This window comes from Monodelphis domestica, chromosome 1 (genome assembly GCF_027887165.1).
Source record: "Monodelphis domestica isolate mMonDom1 chromosome 1, mMonDom1.pri, whole genome shotgun sequence".
NCBI lineage: Eukaryota > Metazoa > Chordata > Mammalia > Didelphimorphia > Didelphidae > Monodelphis > Monodelphis domestica.
This window is the reverse complement of record NC_077227.1, coordinates 455109259-455134925: the sequence shown is the minus strand read 5'-3', so window position 1 is coordinate 455134925 and position 25667 is coordinate 455109259. Positions and strand designations below refer to the sequence as shown.

The 25667-nt window shown below is 42.2% G+C and overlaps 1 protein-coding gene across 2 annotated transcripts in view; it reads right to left on the bottom strand.

Annotated features, from left to right (window-relative positions):
- Positions 1-789: 789 nt before the first annotated feature.
- Positions 790-25667, bottom strand: part of NLRC5 (NLR family CARD domain containing 5) — a 112853-nt gene continuing 87975 nt past the window's right edge. For both annotated transcript variants that reach the window (XM_056812335.1, XM_056812336.1), the window contains exons 25-49: positions 24655-24744; positions 24301-24360; positions 23179-23262; positions 22087-22170; positions 20488-20577; positions 20002-20067; positions 18654-18737; positions 17109-17192; positions 16466-16552; positions 15369-15449; positions 12880-12963; positions 11553-11636; positions 11123-11206; positions 10080-10163; positions 9624-9707; positions 8186-8269; positions 6235-6318; positions 5340-5423; positions 5081-5158; positions 4514-4597; positions 4338-4409; positions 3906-3989; positions 3388-3471; positions 2835-2918; positions 790-2288 (exon numbers count right to left, since the gene is read on the bottom strand). In XM_056812335.1, coding sequence (XP_056668313.1) covers positions 2213-2288; positions 2835-2918; positions 3388-3471; positions 3906-3989; positions 4338-4409; positions 4514-4597; positions 5081-5158; positions 5340-5423; positions 6235-6318; positions 8186-8269; positions 9624-9707; positions 10080-10163; positions 11123-11206; positions 11553-11636; positions 12880-12963; positions 15369-15449; positions 16466-16552; positions 17109-17192; positions 18654-18737; positions 20002-20067; positions 20488-20577; positions 22087-22170; positions 23179-23262; positions 24301-24360; positions 24655-24744 — 2044 coding nt within the window. In that variant the 3' untranslated portion in view covers positions 790-2212. The remainder of the gene's footprint in view (positions 2289-2834; positions 2919-3387; positions 3472-3905; positions 3990-4337; positions 4410-4513; positions 4598-5080; positions 5159-5339; positions 5424-6234; positions 6319-8185; positions 8270-9623; positions 9708-10079; positions 10164-11122; positions 11207-11552; positions 11637-12879; positions 12964-15368; positions 15450-16465; positions 16553-17108; positions 17193-18653; positions 18738-20001; positions 20068-20487; positions 20578-22086; positions 22171-23178; positions 23263-24300; positions 24361-24654; positions 24745-25667) is intronic.

Below are 25667 nucleotides of genomic sequence, written 5' to 3'. Positions count from 1 at the left end.
CAGGAATCTAGAAAATGCTTGTATCTGTACCCATGCATTGGGCATTGCCATTAGGGCATGTCCCCTCACTCATGAGTAAGAATAAAGGCTGCATCTTCTACTATCCACTCTCTGACTCCAGGGTTGTAGTTATAATTTGGGTGGGTGGTCATTTTATTTCAGCCCATGTAATAGCAACATTCCCATTTATGTCTGATTATTCTGTGTAACTCTTGTCCATAGACTCCCATAAATTAGCCACTGTGGGCCAACCCAGGGTACGTGGGACCTTTCTTGATTTCTCTATTTGTCTCAAGCAATGCCAGTATACCATTTGGGCTGCTGTTATCCCTCAATCTTGCCACATGATTAGTACAATTTTTTCAATCTCACTGTTCTTTGATGACACCCTTTCTTCCAAGGCCTTTCAATGTTTCTTATATATGTTGCTGACCATTTATACCCACCATATGCCTCTTCAATTGTGCTACATTGTTTTATGTTTGATTTTTCATAGGCAGTAGTGTACCAACCAATAAATCCAATAGGAGTACCAGTTGGTACTCAAAAAATGGAGAAGTGTGGAGTCTGAGACTTAAAGATATAACCAAAGTCTCTGCCCTTAAGGGTGTCACCCTTCTCGAAGATTCTCTCTTGCCTACATCAGCCTTTAATGAGCTTCCCTTCTCTGATTTTCTGCCTCTCTATCTACAGTTCCATTACAATGTGGAACTCACCAAATATTGCCTTGCATTTTTCATTTGTGGTTCTGTGTCTTATCTCCAAAAGACTAATCACCACGACTTACACTTCTAATGTTTATTAATGTTTATTAATACATTTTTTTTCACAACCCTTTGAGGTAGATACATAGTTCATAGACCTAGAACTGGAGAAAACTTTGAAGCTATCTTGCTCAAACTCCTCATTTATAGATGAGGAAGTTGAGGCACCAAGAGTAACAGTTGGCCTCTGACTCCAGAATTAGTGCCTTTTTCATTGTAACAAGTTTGTTCAAGTAGGATAATAACCAAATCATTTTACAAATGAGGAAGTCAAAGTTCAGAAAGGATAAGATACACTTCCAAGTCACAAAATAAATTAAAGAAGTGGAACTTGAACTCAAGTCCCTTTCTTTCTAGTTCAGAGGAAGTCCACAATGCCCAGAGGGCTTTCATTGTATCCCTGCCCTTTCTATTCAAAGAAAGAAAAAAACAACAACAGTCTTCTAGAAGCTTACTGTATCAGTGGGAGATAACAGGAATAAGTACAAAATATTCAGTAGATGCTCAGCATCTGAATGAAAGGGGAAAGGGAAGTTTAGGGAACCCTGGGAGGAAACTGAGGCTGGTAACTTTATACAGGGTTGAATAATAGAATCTCAGAGTTAGAAGGGCCATTAGAGATCATTTCAACCCTTACAACAGAAGGTCAAAGACATCTAGAGCAGAGCCTTGGGGGAAATGACTTGGCTGAAGTCATATGTGTAAGTTGGTGAGAGATCTGGGACTAGAACCCAGGACTTCAGACTCTACAGTTCAAGCTCATTATTTTATGTTTACCAAGTGCTTGGATCAGTGCTGCCCTACTTTCTCTTCAACCCAACTGAAAGGTTTAGTAGGGAGGCTGGCTAGAACCTGTGAGGGATGAGGGAATGTTTCTCCATTTCAGTCATCCTAAGAATGAAATATGTACATATTTCATATATATATATATAAATACATATGCTTAATTTAAAAAAGCCACTACACATACACATGCATGGGCGCACACACACACATACATACATCCTCCATCAAACTTATGTTAGCAAGAAGTTGGTTTTTCCACCATCCATTGCATCATATTAGACTCTGTTTGAGCTGTATGGGGCCTTTACAGGTCATCTAGTTCAAATTTTTTTACAAATGAGCACACTGAGGTTAGAGAGAAGGAAGAACTTGCCAAATTTCACACTGACCAACAATGGGGTTGTCCTGTCTAGTCAGTCCAAAGTAAATACCTTTCTTGAGAGTCTATGCAGGAGAAGAGGGATCTGTCTGGCAGATTGCATCTTGATGACCCCACATCATGGAGACTCCAGGACAAGGTGAGGATGCCCTGAGTAACCAGGTGGGTGGATGAGGGTAGCACTAAATCTAGTTGGCTCCCCACTCTGCAAAAGGGGCATACATCGACCTTGCATGGATCTGGTGAGCTCGAGAGAAGAGTTCTGGGCCTCCACTGGGGTTGGTTAGGAGAAGTTCAGTCTAGGATCCTGTCCTTGGAGAAACTGGGCTATATCCTCAGGAACTGGGTTCTTCCACATGCTACAGAGGAGGAAGGAATGAGAGGCCAAATTAGTTCTGTTTTTTGGCATTCCCAGAGGTAATGGGGCCACAATATCATAGATTCAGACCTGGAATGGGACTCAAGGGCCAATTAATCTAGCCCTCTTGTCTTATGGCCCAGAGACATAAGGGGAGTTGGTCACACAGTTAGGAGGTGGCAAAGCCAGGAGTCAAAACCAGGACCTTTCATTCCAAATCTAGGGTACTTCCGCTGTACTTGGTTTATACTAGATGTTGGAATTGGGGACTATGATGCTTTTCCTGTGGAGTCTTCCAGCTCATCCCTTCTGGGGCATTTTTCCTTGTCTAAAGCCACATCATTTTTTTTTCCTGTGGAGCCTGGCTTTCCCTTCCCAATTGGTCAAATCTCCATCTTTTCCTACAGGAACTTCTTATATTAGTTAAGAGGTGAACAGGAAGGTTAGAGGTTTCTCCAAACTCAATAATCTTCCTTCACACCCTGATCTAGAAGATCTAGAAGAAAGGAAGAGGAAGGGTGATTGGGAAGCTCTGAACCATGTTTACCTTATGACTTGAATTCCAGGACCTTCAGCTAGCCCTTTTGCCAGCAGCTGTGCTCCCAGGGAACCAATCTGATTGCCCTCCAAACTTCCCAAAGAACCAGAGAAGAAAGAAATAGAGATAATGGGTGAGATCAGAAGCAGGGGTAGAAGAATGTAGTTATCATTCCCTCCCTTAATCTCAGACCTGGGTCTGGAGAAGGATAAGGTTTTTCTTTTTCATGGGTTCCTCCTTTAGCAATGAGACCCCAGTGTAAGGCAATGGACTCAAGTGCAGAAGAGGGATGAAGGATACCATCACAGGGGAGACCTGCCTAAGTGCCAGGGCAGACAGGCTGTAGGAGAGTGACTCAGGGAGGGTGGTGGCACTTTTGGCCTGGTAGATGACCTTTGTTTAGAGACAAAAGGATGGAGCTAAAGATCCTTCATCCAACTCCATCCAACCCCATCCAATCCAATCCCAGGGCCTCTGCTCTTTCATTAATCCTTCCCTGCCCATCTCCCGTGAATTGGACTCTGATTTCTTTCTCCCTCCCTTACAGTGTCCCCATACTCACTCCAATTTCTTCAACTGGTTCATCTGAGGCAGAACATGGGCTAGCTCAGTGGCTCCTTCATTCCCAAGAGAATTCCAGGCCAACCTGTGGAGAACCTCAAAGATAAGAAGGAAGAAGGAGGAAGGAGGGAGGAAGTGTTTGATGGAGGAAGGGAGGAGTCTCCTAGGATGGGAGAGAGTTTTTATGCAAAGGCAGGAGAATAGATTTAGATGGGGCAGATAGAAAGGGGTAGGCTCGTTTCCAGACCCAGGGATCTGAGGCTCAGAGAATCCTCTCTCCCAGTTCTGCTCCTTCAAGCTTACATTAAACAACCTAATAATCATTCATAGAGTAAAGCCTCTCTGCATCAATGGCCTCAATAGATTCTTACATCTATACCAGGGAAGCAAGGCAGTGTTTCTGAGACCCATTGTAGAGATGAGAAAATTAAGGCTCAGAGATGAAGTGACTTGACCAAGATGCCATCAGGGACAAAAGCCAGGTCTCCTGCTTTCTAGTTCTGATATTTTTATACTCACAAGATCTCTTCAAGGTCATGACAGAGAACCAAGCTACTGGCAAGAGATTTGGCCATCAGGTCATTAATCTTGCAGGATGTGAGGCTGGAAGAAAATAGTGGCATTTGACTGGGGGAGCCCTGAACAAGCCCTGAACAAGGGATCTACCAACCTCCCTTAGGCCCTGCCCACCCACCCTGGTCATTGGAAGTCAGAATTGGGATTGGCTAGGGTGGGGCAGTCTATAATTAGGTAGTGTCCAAGGCAGGGAAAGCTCCCAGAACCTTTGAGGGGATACCCCTGTGAGCTAAGCAGTGCATGGGAGTTATAATCTTGCCTAGGGAGAAGCAATGGCCCTGGGCTCATGCTCCTTACAAGGCAAGTCCAACCCTCTAGGGGAATAAGAAGGAACATGGCCTTTCTGTCTAGAAGAATGAAGCAGGGGGGACTTACTTAATTTTTCTGAGCTTCAGGAGCCCCTTTGAGAGGGGCAGAAATCCTTCGGCAAAGATGTTCCCTGCCAAGCTGCCAGGAAGATGAGAAGAGTCAATAAGAAACTTCCCTGACAATATATATCCCAGCCCTTTTCTCTCTTCCTCCTTCCCCCCTCTCTCCATCCTCTCCTTTACCTGATCTCTTCTATGCAGTGGCATTTGGCAAGGGCCTGGCCCAGGCTCAGGGTCCCCTCAGGGCCAATCTGGTTGAAACAAAGGCTGGATAGGTAGAAGAAACAAAGTGTAAGAGCCACCAGGAGGCCTCTGTGGGTATAGGGAAGCCCAAGGGGATGAAGGAAAGCTGGTGGGCTTTTCCACTAATACATTTACTTACAGACTACATCTGTGAGACAAGGTGAGCCCCTTGTGGAAGTTCAGTAGGATCATGTGGTCCTTCTTCTATGCTTCAGCTTCCTTTTTGCCTTCCCAGTTCCATTTATAAGTCCTAGGATCTTTCACTGCTATATCCCATTCAGGCCAGAGGGTAGAAGTACCCATGATAAATATCACCTGGCTCACAGTTTCACTGAAGACTGGCCCTGCTTACTAGTCTCTTTTGGTGAGTAGCACTCTCTATATTCTGCTCACCCCACAGACTACCCTTTGAACCATCTTCCCCAGGCATCAAAGGGTTTCCCTTCATTCCTCTCCACCCTCATATCCCATCCTATCACCTTCTTTCCATAGCACAAGGATACTCACTACAAAACCTTCAGGTGCCTTGGAAGATTCTGGGCCAACTCCATGGCCATCAGGTCCCCCATTGCATTGGCCCCTAAACTGAGAGGGAAGAAGAAATAACTCCAGGTTACAGAGATCCTCTGATCCCTCAATTCTGCCCTCATCACAAGGATCCCAGGACACAAAATCTGGAAGAATGGGAGTAGGGGCAGACTGGGCTGGGGATGGGGGTAAGGGAAACCATTTTCCCATCCAGTAGTTCCCAGGGGGGAAAACTCACTGTAACTCCTCCACTCTGTGACACAGTGCCAGTGCCTCGGCTAGCCTCCTGCCTCCTTCTGGGCTGATGCCATTCCATGAGAGGCTAAAATATACATCCCCACCCCCCAGAAAGGAGCCACATCACATATAGGAAGTTATATTGAGAAGAGAAGACATAGAAAACAGAAGTCATTTGCTAATCTACATTCCCCCATCATTCTGCCCAGCCTCCTTAACCAGATTTCAGCCTTGAGTTCCTGCATTTAAATCAGGGGCAGATGTTATCCCTCCTCTATTCTTTAGGCCTTGTGTCCTTGTTCAGATTTCAGCAGGGTTCTCTTGCCAAGAGTCTGCCTGAGTTCTGGGGAAGAGTCAGGGTAATAAAGGAGAAAGAACACCAGAATGGGAATCAGGGGGCCTGGGTTTAAATCTTAGTTCTACCACTTACTGCCTACATGACTTTGGGTAAGTCACTTGGCCTGTTTTCTCATTTATAAAATGGGGGAGGGGGTGTCTCTAAGGTTCCTTCCAACTCAAACTTTGATCTTATGACTCCAGAGAGGTTACCAACTTCTGACTATCTGAACCTGACTGCTACCCACTCCCCAATTCTTTTCTAATATTCTCTTTGATTTCTGGTCTTGGACAATGCATATGAGTTCCAATCTGTCCACCAGAAGAGGGTCTCATGGATGTGCAGGGGAGGCAGGGGCTTTTGGTGTCAGCTTGAGACTCAAAGGCCACATTGCTGCTCTATGAAATCAAGTATGTCTCCAATCCTCCTTCCCAGGCTACCCTGGGGAGGTGTTCAGATATGTATCTTCTTATCAGCTTTAGTACAGTTCTGGTTTGGGGGAGGAGGAATGTGGCCCAAAAGGGGATAATATTTCCCTGTGGGCCCCCAAGTTACTCACTCAATCTTTCTGAGTTGTGGCAACCTGGGCAGGATAGCTGCCAAGCACTGCACCCCAGCATCTTCTATCTTGTTGTGGCTCAAGCTTGGAGACAAAAGACAGTATTACTCAGGTGAGGTGCTCCATGGAACTTTAACTTGACCACTGATAATTCTAGCCAGCAAACATGTACTGTTGGTCACAAGGGGACCTGGACAAGGCAGTGGGGATGGTTCAATGCAAGCAGTTCCCAGTGCTGGAATTTCAATCTGAATAATAACAACAGCTGATATTTATATAAATGCTTTAAATTAGACAATAACTCTTCATAGGAATAGCTACTAGTATTAGACCTGTGATTTTATTGGTAAAAGACATTTCCAGGAAGGAAGAAAAGTAGGAAAGAAGGAATGAAAGGAGGGGGAGAGAAAGGGAAGAAGGAAGGAAGGAAGGAAGTAAGGAAGGAAGGAAGGAAGGAAGGAAGGAAGGAAGGAAGGAAAGAAGGAAGGAAGGAAGAAAGGGGGAGGACTTATTAAGTGCCTATGTGCCAGATCCAGTGCTATGTGCTTCACAATCATCTCATTTATCCCAGATGAAGAGATCCCTTCTACTATATCAGAGCAGCACATTCTTTCTGCAACTTAAAAATCTAAAGACTTGCCAAGAATACCAAGAGGTGATTTATCCAGGGTCATCCTGCCAAGATGTGCCAGAGGTGAGATTTGAACCCAAGTGATGTACAAGAGGTATCTCTATTTTACAGATGAGGAAGCTGAGACTTCAGCAAGTGTCAGAGTTGGGACTTGAACCCAGGTCTACCTTGACCCCCAAGTCCAAAACTCTTCCTTTCCATGACGTCTTATGTCTACACCACTCATAGAGTATGAGAGCATCAAGTATGCATGTGGATTAGTCAATCAATAAGTAATTATAAGCATCTACAATATAGCAAGCACTGTGCTGGGCACAGTAGAAAATAAAATAATAATAATAAAAAATAATAAAATAATCCTTACATGTAAGGAACTTGCTTTCTACATATATTCTACAAATACCTGTATCTATATGTGCATATCTATATGTACACATATATGTGGGTAGATTTATCTGCAAGGGACTCCCTTGCAGAGATATATACACATACATAACATATGCACACACATGTAGAATGTAAGTTCCTCACATACACACATATATACATATATCATAAATAAAAAGTGATTATATTTGTATATACTCATATGCCAACTATAGTGGTAGTCTCTCAGTGATTGAGTATGACTATTATATGCCAACTATGCCATACCTATATCTATCTATGTCCGGTTTCAGAGCATAGAAAACCTAGGACAGGTCCGAGCAGTCAGTCCACCTAAGAATATTATGTAACAGGACAATCTGTGATTATATACGTGTGTGTGAAATCATTATATAGATCATTAGCATAGAATAATTACATGTATAGAAATGATCTATATATTTATATAGACAGACTTGTATGAAATCATTAAATAGAATGTAAATTGGGAAGGAAGGTAATAGCAATTGAGAGGATGGGGAAAGGTGTTTTCTTTTTAACCCTTCCCTTCCACCTTAGAATCAATACTGTGTATTGTTTCTAAGGCAGAAGAATGGTGAGGGCTAGACAATGGTGGTTAAGTGACTTGCCCAGGATCACCTAGCTAGAGGGGTCTGAGGCCAGATTTGAACCTATAACCTCCGATCTCCAGGCCTGGTTCTCTTTCTACTGAATCACCTAGCTACCCCCACCTTATGCCTTCTCTTTAGAAGATCCCATCCTCCATATGCTTTATAAAGATCTCTGTGTTACCCAGTACCCCTTGGATCTCAGCTGTACAAATGAGAGGAGATGGGGCAGGGCAGGGTGGAAATCAGAGAAATCACAGACCTCTGCCCCACACCTGACACTTCTGAGGTCTGAGAGGCTGGAGAAAGGGACAGATAAACTTACTGCAGATCTTCTAGGTTGGTGGCATTCCTGAGGGAATCTGATAGGCAGGAGCAACTGATGCTGCTGAGGCCACTGTTGCTCAAACTGTGGAGAAATTTGGGAAAACATCTTTAGTGGCCATTAGTTGGGGATTTAAACTTGGGTGACAAAATCCAGATGAGAAGACTGAGGATAAGGCTGGAGTTTAAGAGTAAAATGAGCTTCCTGATGGGTGTGGGCAATACAAGTTTTCATGATGTTAAGCCAGTGGATGGAGCATTGTATGAAGATGGGATTAACTCTCCCCTGCCTATTTTTAGATTTAATCACCAGAAGCATAAACATCCCACTTATCCTTAAGTATGGGGAGGTCTGTGACCACTTGTGTGAAAGTGAGTGACAAATCAGAATGACTGACTGCTCCCTGGGCAGTCCTAACCAAAACTATAGCTGCAATTGGTTCATGTAAAATGGAAGGAAGGCACAGGAAGTGACAAAAGGAAGGATCTTTAAAAGTGGCAAGAACTTCCTGTGACCAGATCTTTCACCTTGGAACTTCACCTTGAAGGAGATCCAGCTAGGGACCTCAGACTGCTCTTTGATTTTCCCTTAGAACTACCATGTAGGTCAGTGAAAGGGGGTGGCTCCCTTTCCTGGATTTCCTCCAGGGAGGACCTATGAGGCCTCATGGCTAAAACCCTTGTTTAATATGCCTCTGGGCCCCATTTGCTGGGGCCTCTGTAGCCCAGCCTGGTTCTGACCGACTGGAGTAATTATCTACTTTCTCTCTGATTTTCTTATTTTCATTCTTTTCCTCTATTTCATAAATAAATTGTTATAAAGTCATTCTGACTTGAGTAATAATTTCTGGCAACCACATTTTTATATATTTAGTTCAACCCTTTAAACTGTAACCCTTACAGTTGGACATCAAGGGACTGATGACACCAGGGAATTGAGAGAATCTTCAAAAGTCCTTTCACTAATGCAGGGGATGGAGATGGAATCTGACAACATCTGTTCTCATGTCCCAAGAAATGCAGAGGCAACTTTGTGGCTTACAACACAACTTCCCAAATGCTCACTGAAATAACCTGACTCTATACTCTGATTCTTCCCATTGCAAACATTCCTGGAGCCCATTGCTAGAGATAGGGGAGGAGTTGATTTATTAAGGCAAATTAAGTGAATTTGGGATTTAGAGCGTGAAGGACCTTGAGATTTAGTCCAACTCCCTCATTTTAAAGAGGAAGAAACTGAGGAATTTAAAAGTGAAATGATTTGTCTAAGATCACACAGATGGTAAGTAGCATATCCTGGAGTTGAATTCAGATCCTCTAGCCCTATTTCTCTTTCTGCTATACATGACCTCCTCTGGTCACTAAGGACTATAGGGTTGGTGGGATAGAGATGACCCCATTGAAAATCTTGAGATGTAATAAGTCCCAAATGAACTTACTCAAGTCTTTGCAGGAGGGGCATTCTCTGAAGTCTCTGGGAGAGTACATCCAAGGCCATCTCGTCCAGTTGCAGGGATCTGAGGCTATGAGGAAAGGAATCCAAGGCATTTCAGTCTGAGTATCTCAAGGAAATTTGCTGAGGTGATGGTTTAAATGCTGCTTAATCAATGTCTGTTCTGGAAAGAGTTTTGTTCTTTTGGAAAAAGTATTATAACTGAATCTTGCAATTCCAAACTCAAGATTAGAGGCAAACTGTAAAGGTTGCTCTTGCTAAGGGAACACTTATATTGAAATTTCAGGGCATTGAAGACCTGGGAAAGGACAAGACCAAGGGGTCATTCTACCTATAAATATTATGTAACAGGAAAATTTGTGTTTAAGAGAGACAGTAGGTCAGCATTCTCCCCCTCCCCCCAATTTCACTCCCACCCTCTTAGACTAGCCACTTTACTTACTTCAGATTCTTAAGTTGGCACTTTCCTTCCAGAGCTCCCATTAGCACCCTGGTACCTTCCACACTGAACTCATTATTGGATAGACTGGAAAGAGCCAAGAATAGAGCAGAGGGATGGTCATATCCTTGTTCTCCCTATTCTGGGGCCTCTGAGGATATCTCTGGGTTTTTTTCTGAGTAAGACATCCAGTTTTGGAGCTAGACCTCCTGGTTTCCTTGTAGAATAGTCCACCTTCCTGGGCCCCAGATGAGGGGAATGCTACTGGCTGCAAGGGCTCAGGTCCATAGGCAGCCCTAGCATTAACTGAGGATGGGAAGGAGACTATGATAGGGTAAACAAGGTAGCTGAAGACCTGTACATTTGTACTCTGGAATCTCCTATGGCAGGAAATGGTGAGAAGGCAGGCTCTGATCCTAGAGGATCTGGGGTGGAGGCCTGGTGCTGGAGGGGGGGAGAGGTGGAGGGACACATGTGGTCAGAATCTAGCAAAAAAGTTCAGTTTGTGTCAGCCCCAAGAAAAACTGCTTCGCAATGGAACTCCTGGCTAAGAGTTACAGACAGTGGATTCAGAAATGACAGGTTGACACACAAACATGTAGAAGTAAAAAGGGGCAAACAGTAAATGTTCTCTTTTGGAAAATGGGGAAATTGAGCTCCAGTGAGCAAAAAGATTTGTCTAATAAGGTAACAACTATTTCCTTATAGAATGTTTCACAACACTCTTACAAGGTAGGCTGTAAAGTTATTATCATCCTCATTCTACAGATGAGGAAACTGAGACTTGGAGAGGTAAAAATCACTTGCTAATGATCACAAAATAAGTAAGTGACAGAAACAGAACTTGGGTCTTCTGATCTTCAGGTGGCTGAACTTTTTGACTCTACCACTTCCATGAATTGTGCCAAAGGACAAAGACCAAAGTCTGGGGCTATTTTGAAATGCTTTCAATTAAGCCTAGCAAGGGTCCACTGACCATATTTTCAGAAAAAGCATGGTGACCGTACCAACCATACCTCTGGCATGACTTCATCAGTTCAACTTACTCGAGTTCTTCTACAGTATGGCAGTGACTCAGTCCAGATGCCACCTGACACATCCCGACAGGGCTCATACTGCTGTCTGTCAGTCTGACAAGGAAATAAGGATGGCAACATTTGGTTTAGTGTTCTTGAGCATGGGGGGAATAATTGGGGGAGGGGTAGAGAAGGAATCAGAAAGCATAGGAAGACCATCAGGAACAAGGAAGACCTCTTTCACTGAACAGACTTCCCCTTCCCAACTTCCCTCCTCCAGCTTTCTGAGATCATTCATCTAAAGACTAAGAAGTAGGGAGTAGTCTAGATGATGTTTGGGGTGGGGGTGAAGGGATGTCATCTCTTTTAGCCCAAGTGTTTGGGATTAAAAGAATAGGAGCAGAAGTGGCTGAGCCAAGGTGTGCATGTGACAGTATTTTAAAATGTTTCCATGTCTTACCTGAATTTCTTCAATTCAAGGAGAGATAGAAGCAGAGTCTTGAGCAGCTGGGTGCTGGTATCACATAGGTGAACCTGGGACCAGCTGGGAGAGAGAATAAATTGTTCAGAGAGCATTAGAGCTAGAAATGATTCTGAAGATTACTTAGAACAACCCTTGTCTTAAAGGATGTGGGACTAAGACACAGAGAAATAGTGAAATGCCCCAAAGGTTACCCAGTGAATCACTGGGTGACCCAAGACAAGATGTGGGCTGAGGAATCTGCTGCCACCTGAAGTCTTAGAAAAGCTGCTACATTTTTGTAAAACAATAACAAATGTGAAGTATTATTACCTTTATCATCATCCTATTGCCCAAGTTTAGATATTTTCTCCCTCCCTCCCTCCCTCCCTCCCTCCCTCCCTCCCTTCCTCCCTCCCTTCCTTCCTTCCTTCCTTCCTTCCTTCCTTCCTTCCTTCCTTCCTTCCTTCCTTCCTTCCTTCCTTCCTTCCTTCCTTCCTTCCTTCCTTCCTTCCTTCCTTCCTTCCTCCCTTCCTTCCTTCCTTCCTTCCTTCCTTCCTTCCTTCCTTCCTTCCTTCCTTCCTTCCTTCCTTCCTTCTTTTGGGAGCCTGTCATTCAGTATATTTGCTAGCCAACATAGCTTTGTGTCATCTGCAAATCAAAGCACCATGCCATCTTTATCTTTCTCCAAAATCAATGATAAAGATTAGTCAACAACAGGGTCAAACACAGATCTCTGAGACACTCCACTCTTGCCAAACTGACACTGAATCATTAACAACCATTGAACTTTGAGTTTGACTCCTCAACCAGTTCCAAATCAACTTAATTGTTTTACCATCTGGTCTACTTCTCTTTTTCTTTCCCACCAGTAAGTATGGAAAATATTTTGTATTTATATTGTAATATAACTTATCTGGATCAGGTAACTTGAAGTCATCAAGGTCAACTAGGTGGAATCTTCCTAGCTCCTCACTTACTTGGGATATCATCTTCCAGTGAGTTATTTGTCATTGCCAATGCAAAAAAACCCCAAAAACAAAAGACCAAAAACAAAATCCAACCCTCAAAATGAAACCTAGAAGCAAAATGAGATTTGTGTAGCTCAATCTTCTCTGTTGTCAGTTATCATTGTCCTATCTACCTTGGGTTATGGAAAGATACCATCTGGGCTTTCCTGAGCCCAGCCAATATCACTCATCTCTGACATGACATTAGGGAGGGACATTTGGTCTTGCCCCAAGGTTCCTAATCACCTACACCAAAATTTTCACATAACCCAAAGGCAGAGAAACAAATGGAGGCTAAGTCTCAGAGATATACTCACCTAAGCTCTTGTAGTCTGATGTACTTCTCAACCACCCATCTGATAACAAATGTTTGGCTGGCTCCTAAGTCATCTTGGGTGAATCTGTAGGAAAATTAGGGGAAAGAAAATTCAGCTAAATTGCATAAACATTTAGTAGATGGCTACAATGTGATGTGTTGGGTATAACAAGTCAAAATGATAGTCACTGCCCTCAAAAAGCTTATGTTTCTTGTAAAACTCAGTGGAGTTGCTCATTGGCTACAGGAGGGGAGGGGTGGGGGGAAGGAGGGAAAGAACATGAATCATGTAACCATGGGAAAAGTCTAAATTAATTAATTAAATAAAAAATTTTTAAAAGCTTAAGTTTCTTTTGCATAAAGTCTATAATCTTGTGATTCTCTCAACTCTCCTCAGCCTTAAAAAAAATGATGCCACTGTCAAGAGGAGGTGATTTATAGAAAGACCTCCAAGGGAATGGTCATATGTGAATCCAGGAAAGTTCCAGGTTCATCATGGGCTTGGATGGTATTATCTTAGTGCTGAGATATTTAGTCTTGGGTCCATGAACTTGTTTTTAAAAAATGTTTTAATAATTGTATTTCAACATAATTAATTTCCTTTGTAATCCTATGTATTGTATACATTAAAAATATGATTCTGATAAGTGATCCATAGGCTTCACCAGACTGCCAAAAGGGCCATGATGCAAAAAAGGTTAAAGACCTATGAAAAGGAAAGTTTCTCTCTCCCCTTTCTGGAGTCAGGCAGGTGATGTTGACTACCTGGCATGAGCCTGAACTTGACCCAGAGGTGAGGATTGTATGAAGGAAATCATTGAGTGAATTGGATCTCGAGGATAGAATGGCAGTTGGAAAAAAAGCAATACAGTCAAGTGATCACGAGACAGGGGCAGGGTGGATGTCCCCTGCACTGCTCCCTGAACTTCTCCCCTGGGTGGCACAGGAAAAAATAGAAAGATACAGTTGGCTCCTGAGATGTGATGTGTGAATTAGTGGGTGGAGAAAAAGTTTGATAAACTGAAGCAAAAGGGGATTTCTCTCTCTTCTTTTCTGTGTTTGTTAGCTGACTTCCCTGTGAGCATAGCTAGGGGACCCTAATGGAGGCCCCAGAATAGCAATCTAAATGGAGAAAAAAGGAAAGTACCTATATATCTCTCTCTTGTCTTTCCATCTTTTCCCCCTACTATTTTTGATTAATAAAATTATTAATTTATGGCCAGTCTCATAATTTTCCCTCTTACAGAACCCTGGCTAAGTGAGTTAAAAAAAAAGTTCAGGGTAGTTGGGGCCAATAAGTTCCAAGAGGACATATCATGTTAAGTATTTAGTACTAGGATGTTAAAGAACATTTCTCCCTTCAACATGGCTTTCTAATGATGGTCACCAAAGTGTCTCTGGAGTTCCTTTTGAAATTAAAAAGGGACTAAGAGTGTCCAGTTTTGTTTATGAGGAGGCTGGGGCTGATGGACAGTTGGAGCTCTGTAGTTCTGAGTTGCTGTAGGGTTAAAGCCAATCAGGTATCCATACTAAATCCTTTACCAATATGGTGAGCCACAAGGGGAAGGAGGAATACTAGGCTGTCTAAGGGAAGGCAAAGTGGTCCAAGTTGGGAAAAGAGTAAGTCAGAGATTTTGTGTTTATTAGCAATAGGATCCTGCCATGAACTGCTGATGAGAAGGAACTGTAGAAAGAGGAGAAGAGAAAGAGGAGGACAAAGGAGTGTAACCCAGTTTGAAGATATAAGCAGCTTCAATAAAAGTCTGTCTGAATTCCTGCATGATAGACCCTTCCTGGGTCACTAAGTGAAACTGGAAGTTTGAGACCTTTCTCTTCTAGACCTCACAAAGCTCTATTTGTACGATGTACTTGTATATTGTGCTATAATTATTTGGGTTTGTGTTGTATGTACTTACTAGATTATAAGCTCTATGAAAGTAGAGGCTGTGCCTTATTTAAAATTTGCATTTCCCCCATAACCTGGCTTAGAAGCTCACAGAGAAGGCACTAAATTGTTTGCTGAGTTCCTTGATTTAGAATTCTGTTCTATAGGCTACCACCTTACCAGGGCATGTAACTGTCCACTAGGCAGGGAGAGAGAGAAGAGGGATGACTCCATGTAACTTTTATCCACTCTTGAGGAAAGAACGCAAAGCACATGTCTCCTGGGTCAAGAGTTTCACCCATCTTGGTATGGGTGAAATGGCCATGAGCTCTGCCTAGGGCCTAGACTTGTCTGTATAACTTTGAAATATGGTGCTTAATAAGGCTATGATATATCAAATTAATATTGGCTTATCAGGGTTAATAAATTAATCAATTCAATCTTCATACCATGGGGCAAGAGGAATTTCTGTTGTGTTCCATGGCATTAAATTAACTGCGGAAAGGGCTCTGGAGGATTTATTTAACACCAGGGCCTGCACATTCATCCTATCACCCTAGACCCAGCCTAGAACACAGAAGAACTACTTGAATACTAGAACTTACCTGAAAGTTGTAGCTCCAGAATTTTCTGTCTCCCCGGAAAACACTTCCTCAATTTGGAGAAGGAGTTCTTGCCTGGAGATGCTAGAAGAAAGAAGCACAGTGTGCCTAAGGGGAAGGGATGTTGTAATAGGGGGTAGCTGAAAGGGTTGAGAGGGAAGAGAGCCTCCTGTCTGGACCTTTTCTTTCATCATAGATTTTAAGCTAGAAGGTACCTTAGAGGTAATGAAGTCTAACCCTTCTTTCCTTATAGAAGAAGAAATGAGGCTAGAAAGGTTAAGAGACTTATCTAGGGTCCTACAGTTATTATATGTCTAAGGCAGTATTTAAAGCTAGGTTTTCCTATGTAATCTATCTACTATATACCATGATGTTACTGAGAATATATCAAGGACCAGATGACTCCTAAAACTGTTCCTAAGTAGCTCTGTAAAAAAGCCATTTTTTTTCTTTCAGTATATGATCCTTGACTTCCAAGAATCATGGAATATTAGACCCCAAAGGGTCCTTCAGGATCTTCTGGCTCAGAAAGAAGTGACTTGCCCAAAGACACAAAGCTAATAAATTATAGAGCTGGGTCTTGGTCCCAGGTTTCCTGACTTCAAGTTCAACACTCTTTTCAATAGAACTCCCCCATCCACTCTCTCTACCTCTGGTGAGCAGAAATTAAAATTCAAATTGAAAAATTTCAAATTCAATTTCAAATCAGTCCATGTTTTTCTTTGATAACAGTAAGAGGGTAAAGAGTTATTCTGGATCATCTCTCTCCCTGTCCCAGTTCTCCCTTGTTCTCCAAAGGGAAGAACTAGAATGAAAGATGAATTGGTCTTGGAAATTCTCTAGTCTAATTCCCTCATTTTACAAATGAGGAAACAAAGACTTGTCTAAGATCACATAGTCATTAAATGGAAAAGATAGGATTTGAACCCAGGGCCTTTGGCTCCACATCCATCATTCTTTCCACGGCACCATCTCTATAAGGCTCTGTAATTTATGGAACCACTCCCAAAGCAGAAAAGAGGAAGCTTTAGCCATGTGCACAATCTGGGGTATGATTTTAGGAACTCTGGATCCCTCAGGTTCCTTCCTGGCTCCCTTACCTTATCTTGGTGATATTGCCTGAAGTATGGATGCCTGCTTCCAGCAATGACGTAACACTGGTTTTAGCCACCCATGGCTCTTCAACACTGTAATCAGAACCAGAATGAACTTCTCAGAGCCAGCAGGGGAAGGGAAACTGGAGCCTATTTAATTCTTTTTAAAAGTTCTTTGTTGTTCTCAGTCTATTTTTTTAACCCTTACTTTCTGTTTTAGTAATAACTTTAAGACAAGGGCAAGGGCTAGGCAAATGGGATTAAGTGACTTTTCAAGGATCATATAGCCAGGAAGTATCTGAGGCTAGATTTGAATCCAGGTCCCCGTGACTCCAGGCCTGGTGCTTTATCCATTGTGCTATCTAGTTACCCCTCTCAGTCTATTTTCCCTAGGTCCAGATTGCAAACCACAGAAATATGAGAAACAGTTTTTTGGGGGTAGAGGTAGCAATATATTAGTCAAAGGAGGTTCTAGGTTGTTGAAAAGAACTGTTCTAGGTACATCAATAAAAACCCCAACAAGTCCAAATATCTCCAGAAATGGTTTAGAACACTACAAAAGAAGTCATGAGCTTCCATTTCCCATGTTCCACCCTTGCTATATATCAAAGAATTTCCTAAATTTGATTAATTCTGCCTATAGGCATACCTGATTCTCAGTATCGCCGAGGGCATCTTTACTAAATTCAAGAGGAGTTGCAATCCTTCTAGTGATATTGTATTATCGGTCAATCTAGGAACAAAGATTTTTGGAATGAAGTTCAACCCAGGCTTAGCACAGGAGTGGAAGACATAAGAATGGCTTCTTCCCATGGAGGAAGAACTGCCCTAAGGAGCCAGAGTCACTTGAGAAGAACTGAGGGGGGAAGATGGATATCAAGTTAGTAGTATCTTTTCTTTGATTAGTAGGATCTGGCTCCAGGATGGGACAGAACCTCAGAAGGGAATTCTGGTTGTTAGACAATAGGAAGACAAATGGGAAGTAGTGGAGAGTGCATCAGGTCATCTCTTTAAGTCATCTCTTGCTTGATCCTCCATCCCACAGGACTTTACCAATCACAAAATAACAATGCCCTATTTGTGGAAAGAGCTAAACTTTTCTATATGATGTTCTTTCACATACGGTCATGTGCAATATTTTTTTATTCTTAGACTAATTCTGTGTGGTAGGCAGTGCAGGGATTATTATTCAGTTTTACAGAGGATGAAACTAAGGCTCAGAAACAGTAAGAATCAGCACTGGTTTTTCAATTAGTGGCAGAACCATTAGAGTTCAATTTTGTGGTTGAACCCTTTAGCCTATGATGGTACAATCTATAGAGTTCTAAAAATATCATTCACTCAGCCAACACTCCAGGTAGGTGGATGGCAGCTGGAACCTTGGATTGAAACCATTTTGTGGTGGCACTGATCTGAGTGTATGGACATAGCTGCTCCTTTCAGAAGGTGTTGTGGTATTCTAGAAAGGCTCTGGGATTGAATCCTAGCTCTACCACTTTTTATCTCTGTGACTATAAGCAAGTCCCTTCCCTTCTGTGGACCTCATAGAATCAGAGATTTAGGGCTAGAAGAGGACTTAAATTTCAGTTAGCCCAACTGCTTCATTTTCCAGATGAAGAAACAGGCTCAGAGAGGTTCAATAATTTACCCAAATTCACATAGCTAGTAAATAGCAGAGCCAAGATACAAACCCAAATCCTCTCACTTCAAGACCAGAAGCCTTTCAGCAACCTGTCAGGATCAGGCCTCAGGATACCTACTGGGAAGGGCCAGTCCTCTAATGGGACAGAGAATCTTTGATTCAGCTTGTGTATCATTCTGCCCATTTTCTCTTCTTCCTCTGTAAAGTGAGGGATGAAGACAAGATGACTTCTAGGTTCCCTTCTAATTTTAAATCTCCTTATTCCAAGGATACACATACAAGATACATATATGAGGAGCAATCCAGATTGGTGCTTGATTATCCTGACTTCCAATCGAGAATTCTTCCTATTCTACCACATTGTCAAATGCCTCCCACAGGCAACAAATATTTATTAAATATCTACTGTGTGCAGGGACTAGAGTGAGTCACTAATAAAGCACAGATGAAAGAGAAATAGTCCATCCTTTAAGATGACACTGATGTGTTTGGAGCCTGCAGAAATTTCCTACTGGGAGCTCTTCCCAGTTAGGGTTGATCTTGGCTACTTACATGAGGTCAGTCAGTTTCGGTACTTGCCCCACCAGGGTGGCCAGCTTGGCAATGTGCTCCTGCTGGAAGCTGAATCTGGTCAGCCTGAGAGGGGAAAAGAGAAGGGAGGGGATCATGGTCAGGCTCATGAGAGGGAACCTGTAGCTTGAGAATGAGTTAAGGGTTTATTAAGTTCCAACTGTTTGCTCAGCACTGGATGGAAACCTCACTGTGGGCAAAGACTTGAACTAGAGCTGGGGATGGAGCTAAAGAAGGCAGGACACAAATCAGTCCTTGCCTTTGGGGAATGCACAGTCTAATGTAGAACTTTCTAACCTATGAATTTGCTTTAAAATATTTTGATAAGTGTGTTTCAATATAATTGGCTTGTTTTGTAATTTTTGAGTTTTTATCTTATTCATTTAAAACATTATTCTGAGGAGGACTCCTTAGGCTTCTCCAGACTGCTAAAGGGATCCACAGGAAAGAAAGGGTTAAAAAACTCCTAATGTAATGGAAGGATCAACAAAACACCAACAAGACAAACACACCAAAAAGCCAAGATGTCTAAGATCAATATTATGCCCATTTGTGATTCTAGAAAATGTTATTCCAGAGAGGTGATAGATTTGGGCTACAGAAAAAGACCTTATGCATAGCCATTGATGGAATTTGTTTTGTCTGACTGTGAATATTTGTTGTAAGAAATTTATTTTTCTTTCTTTCCCATTGTGGTGGGAGAGTGGGAGGAGAGAAATACAATCATGTTCATTATTTCTTAAATTGAGAGGTGGGGGGGTGTGTGTGCTACAGATGTGAAATGTCACATGTGCTTCCAGATGAGAGTACTTTATTATTAGTTTTACTTAACTGTTTTATTTTGTAACAAGACACCTCTCACAAAGTGGAAATAATCAGAAATTGCTGGAAATGTAAAAACAAAACACATCAATAAAACTTAAAAATAAAAGATAAAATGAGGATACAAGGACTGAAGCAACAAATGACAATGAAATGGAAGATCCAAGCTAGAGAGTCACAATCTAGGAAGACTTCCTAAGAGGAGTTATGGAATTGTAGATGTGGAGTTAGTGGGGATCTTAAGGCTGTGGAGTCCAATTTCCTCATTTTACAGAGGAAGAAACTGAGTCTCAGAAAGGGAAAAAGGAATTTTCTAAGGTCTAGCAGATGGCAGAACCAGGATTTGAACCTATATCCTCTGGCTTTAAATTCAGTGCTCCCTCTTTAATAATATGCTACCAGGATTTTGATGAAAGAGATATAGTTGGAGGAGAAGAAAGGAACTAACCACCCAAAGATAGAGCTCTAACTTCTCTTCCGCTCTCTATCTACCCCAACCTCATATTACCTCAGGGTCTTTCTGGCTTCTGGGTGTTCTGTGAACTGTATCAGAAACCTCTGCTCCGGATCTAGGCTGCATAGAGAGAAAAAGGTGATACCTGACAGAAACACTGTATAGTGAGCCCTGATCATAGGAAAAAAGGGATAAGATGTCAAGGCCAGGGTGGACCACAGGACTTCTGAGAGAGCTGGCAAAGATCTTTAATATAATTTAGTCCAACCTATCATTGCTTACATGGAAAAACTGAAGTCCAAAGAAGAGAAAGCACTTATCCAAGGTCACAAAACAAGTAAGTGTCAGAGCTGGGAGTAGGATTCAAGCCTTCTGACTCCCAGACGAATAGTCTTCCCAGTGTACTCCCAAAATATCAGCATCCAAGAGACTTTGAGAAAGTGAGTTAAGTCTCTGTTTATCCTCTTTTCCTTTGCTATTCTGAGGAGACTCCCAAATTCTAATGGCAGGAAAAGTGAAATTGGAGGGTGGGTCACTCACCTTACTGAGACTTCATGGACCTGTCTCCAGGCAGAGAGAGCAGTGATGAATCGCATAGCTCCTTCCCAAGAGATATCATTGTGGCTTAGGCTACAGTAGGAAAGAAGAGAGAAGGGGCTAGAGCTGTGTGGCTGAAATCCTTGGATGTCACTGTATGGAGAACATCCAAGAACTTCCCTTCTGACTCTTCTCCTCACTCCTCAAAAGATTCTTAGGATCAACAATGCCAGTCCCTTAGCTCCTCCTCATCTATCATTGCCATAATAAAAATAATAAGAATAAGAATAATTGGCATTTATATGGTGCTTTAAAGTTTGTAAAGTATTTTACATACATTATCTTGTTTGAATCCCACAACAACCACATGAGAAAGGTTCTACAGGTATTATCCCCATTCTACAGATGAGAAAACTAAGGGTCCAAGAGATTAAATAACTTGCCCAAGGTCACAGAGCTAGTTAATTGTCAAAGGTAGGATTTGATATATTTCCAGCTCCAAATTCACCACTTTAGCCTCTATATTATTTTGCATCTAGTTACATGCTTTTGGATCACCTCAGTGCCCCCAAACACCATTCATCCTCAGGAAGGGATGGTGCTGGTCTTTCATTGAAATCAGATCATTATTAGTTTGCTAGGAGTCAATTAGGCTGGTGAGTTGGAACAGTTTTAATGAGGATAAGGCCTCAGGTTCAATCTCTATGGGGCCAGCTTTGGAAAAAGAACACTACTATTTATTGATTACAGTTTACTGCCTTCCCCTTCATTAACCTTTGCTAGCCACAACTTAAATACATGGCTTGAAACCAAGGGGACTTGGATGAGAAAGCATGAGTGGCTAATTATACCACCATCCTCACTGCCAGGGACATAGTTCAAGGCAAGAAGTAATTTAGGCTAAAGTGAGATTTCTGGATTATTTGTGAATATCAATGATTTGTGCTTTCCTTGCCATCAATGATTATGCAACTCAAGTTCACAAAAGAAGAACTATTTGGGTGAAATGAATAGCAATAATAAGACTTTCAGGGGGCAGGTAGGTGGCTGAGTGGTTTGAGAGCCAAGAAAAGAGATGAGAAGTCCTGGGTTCAAATCTGACCTCAGACACTTCCTAGCCACATAATCCTGGGCAAGTCATTTAGCCCTCATTGCTTAGTCTTTTCCATTTTTCTGCCTTGGAACAAATATATACTATTGATTCTAAGATGGAAGGTAAGGTTCTATTTAAAAAATAAAAAAAGAATGAGACTTTCAGCTCTGGTCAATGTTTTTTCTCCCCTGTATCTAGCAAGAATTCTTTTTTATACAGTAAGTGGGAAGAACAAGGGACAGAAAGGACCTTAATTCTTCCTGAAGAGATACCAGAGTGATACTCATCCTTATATCTTTCCCTTCTTTACAGCAGAGTTAAAATTTTTTCCTTAATTTCCTATCTTGAGTCAAGTTCTTGGTCCCCAAAACTTGGGGTTCTTATTTAAAGATAGCCCAATAAGTGCCTTCAGTTGATGGTCTCTTTTTGTATTCCCCAACTTCATCCACTTCTCTCCCTTTATTCCATCTTTGCCTCCCCGCAATCCTGTAGGATACTCCCTTTCTTACTTAAGTGAGCCAGAGAGATTCATCTGAGGTAAATGCTCCAGAAGATATTTGAGTCCTTCATCACCCAGCAAGTTTCTCGACAGACTGCACAAGATGGAAAAAAGACTAGGTTACACTTATTGAAGGTTCATTATCAGCATCACTATCACCACCATCAACAATCTTTATCCATTTGCCTTAATAAGCATACACAAAACCTACAGTTTTAGGAATTCCAGAAAAATTGAATAGATATAGAATATTGCCTTCAGGGGCTTATGCTGTAGTAGAAGAGATGAGGAAACAAAAGAAAAAGGTAATATCCCAGAGTGCTACATGGGAGGAAGCCAAGCCTAGACCCAAAGCTACCCAAGATGAGAATGTTCAGTGATCCTCCCTCAGCTTCCATCTCTCTATCACACAAGGTATCTTCTATTTTTTTTTAGAATGTATGTCTGCCTCTGAAAGAACATGTATAACCCAATGGAATTGCTTGTCAACTCTGAGAGGGGGGTAGGTAGTGGGAGGGAGACAACATGAATCATGCAACTTTGAAAACCCTATGTGCCAATTTATTAGAATAAAATAAAGAAAAAATAAAATTACCATTTATCATTAAAAAATAATGTATCCCTGCCTCATTTCTGCCTCTCAGAATCCTTGTCCACCTTTAAGGTGTCAACTCCATGAAGCTTTCTCTGAATCCTCTCTCCACAAGTTGCTTATGGTCTCTCCTTCCTCACTTTACCTCCTTCTTTTTTTTTTAAACCCTTACCTTCCCTCTTGGAGTCAATACTGTGTATTGGCTCCAAGGCAGAACAGTGGTAAGGGCTAGGCAATGGGGGTCAAGTGACTTGCCCAGGATCACACAGCTAGGAAGTGGCTGAGGCCAGATTTGAACCTAGGACCTCCCATCTCTAGGCCTGGCTCTCAATCCACAGAGCTACCCAGCTGCCCCCACTTTACCTCCTTCTATGGCTATTTGTATATCTTGTCAGTAGGCTGGAAGTTCCTCAAGGACAAAGATTGTTTTTAGCTTTGTCCTTCTAGCACCTAGGACAGCTACCTTGCATACTCACTCATTTCTTAAATTTTTCCCCAGCTCTAACTTACTCAAGATGACTCAGATCTTTGCACTGTCCTAGAGTCCAGTACAGTTGCTTCATATCCACTTGGCTGATGCAGTGACCTGTGAACCTGAAGAAGGAAGGATAAATAGGAGATAGTGTCAGCAGCAGGAAAGTTTAGGGTCTTTACCCTTATCCACTTTCCCACAAGTGTGCAGCTCCTCTCTCTGCTTGGTCCATTAGGCAACAATAACAATAATAGCTTTTACAAAGTGCTTCAAAATTTGCAAAGCACTTTACAAATATTATCTCACTTGATCTTCACTACAACCCCAGGAAGGAGGTGCTGTTATCAGCTCTATTTTTCAGAAGAGAAGACTGAAGCACACAGTGGTTAAGTGGCTTGGCCAAAGTCACACAGCTAGGAAGTATCTGAGGCCACATTTGAACTCAGTTCTTCCTGATTCCAAGTCAAGCTTTCCATTCATTGTGCCACCCACCTAGCCGCCAGAGGATGCTGCCTCAGACTAGCGATGTGGTCACTACATCAAAAATCTTTAGCAAAGTTTTGACTATTATCATATTCTTGATAGTTTAAAGCTAGTCTCACAAATCTTCAGGGAAGGATTATTAGAGTGGCTGCTGGTTCCTAAGGAATAAAAAACGAAAAGCAGGGATGGTCAAATTGTGACCCTGGTGATGCCCCAGAGTTTCTCTAAGGGATAGAAGGGATGACCTCAGAAGGCTACAGCTTGGTGTCAAAGTGACCAAGATTGTGGCTTCTCCAGTAGCTTGCCTATTCCCTAGTCATAAGCTATGCTCCTACACCAGGCCAACTATCTCACAAATGAAAGCCCTTGGTCCCATGGGGGTGACCTGGAAGAGAAAATGTGGATGGTTTGGTGCAAATATGAACCTACTGATGAAGACACAACTCAAAGCAACTGTCTTACCAATGGAGACTTTACCTTCCTGCATTAAAGTTGGCATTATTATCTCAAAATCAACAGCACATTTTATTCCTTTGATAGTCAATCATCCTGTGCTGTGTATCTGAGCCCCCAGTGTTAAAAAGTTTGGGCATTAGTTGGGCTGTCAGTCTGGGCACTGGCAATATCTCTAATCTCAGCTGGGAATCCCTGAAATGGGCATGTGAAGGTTGCCTTACCCACAGGATACTCCTTTCCTCCTTCCAGGAGTAAAGTTCAGGCAAGCAAACTCCTGAGACCTGAAACATATTTAAGCACAGATCAGGACTCCCCCTGTAGCTCTCACTGCCAAAACCAGATCCCAGAACACCCCAATGGGATAGAAACAATCCTCTTAAGGGACCAGGCACAGAGATGGAGAATCTGGGGCTCAACCTATAAATTCCCTCATCTTGAGGAAAGGGATCACAGAGCAGGTTCTATGTTCTCTCTCAGCCTTTAAGGAGACCCCAATTTAGATGAGAGGCACATGAAACCCTTAAACCTGATTCATCTCAGGGGACTTGTTATTCCCATGGGATATGACCACATACCTGACTTCCACCTTTTGAATTTGTTTACATAGGTTAACAGCACTGGCCAACAAGAAGGTGCTCTTTTGAGATAAATTGGTTTGGCTGAATCTGTGAGGGATGAAAGGAAAGAAATTAAATCACTAAGAAGGAAGTCAGACAAAGCCTAGGAGTTTCCCTATTTCTTCATTGTAGTATGGCTTCTTTCACATCCAAAGATGGTACTACTGTCTCCATTCACCACTGAGAGGGACACTCTGGGAGTTGAACAAGACATTTCTTAGTGAATTAAAAAGAACACTGGACTTGCACTCAGGAGATTCAGTAGAATTTAGTACTAGACCTGATTCCATCATTTAACTAGCTTTCTACTTGTAAGCAAGTCACTTTACTTTTCATTTCTCTGAGCCTCAGTTTCCTCATCAGCACAACAGACTTACAGATACCTATTGTCACTGCCTCAAGTGGATAGAGTGCCTGAAATCAGGAAGAGTCCCCTTCCTCAGTTCAAATCCAGCCTTGGTTTACTATGTGATCCTAAGTCACTTAACCCTGTTGGGGGAAGATAATGGCAAACAAATCTTAGTCAAGAACACCCCAAATGGAGTCATAAAGAGTCAGATATGACTGAAAAATTAACTAAAAACCAACTCTCCCAGTCTTACAGAATTACCATGGATTTCAAGAGATAATGTAAGGTATTCTCAGAGCCTCAGTTTCCTCATCTACCAAATAAGAGTAATAAAACGTATATTGGGGGCAGCTGGGTAGTTCAGTAATTTGATAGCCAGGCCTAGAGATGGGAGGTCCTGGGTTCAAATCTGGCCTCAGACACTTCAAGATGGAAGGTAAGGGTTTAAAAAAAAAGATATGTTTTTTTTAACCCTTACCTTCTGCCTTAAAATCAATACTGTCTGTGTATTGGTTCCAAGGCAGAAGGGTGGTAAGGGCTAGGCAATGGGGGCTAAGTGACTTGCCCAGGGTCACACAGCTGGGAAGTGTCTGAGGCCATATTTGAACCCAGGACCTCCCAT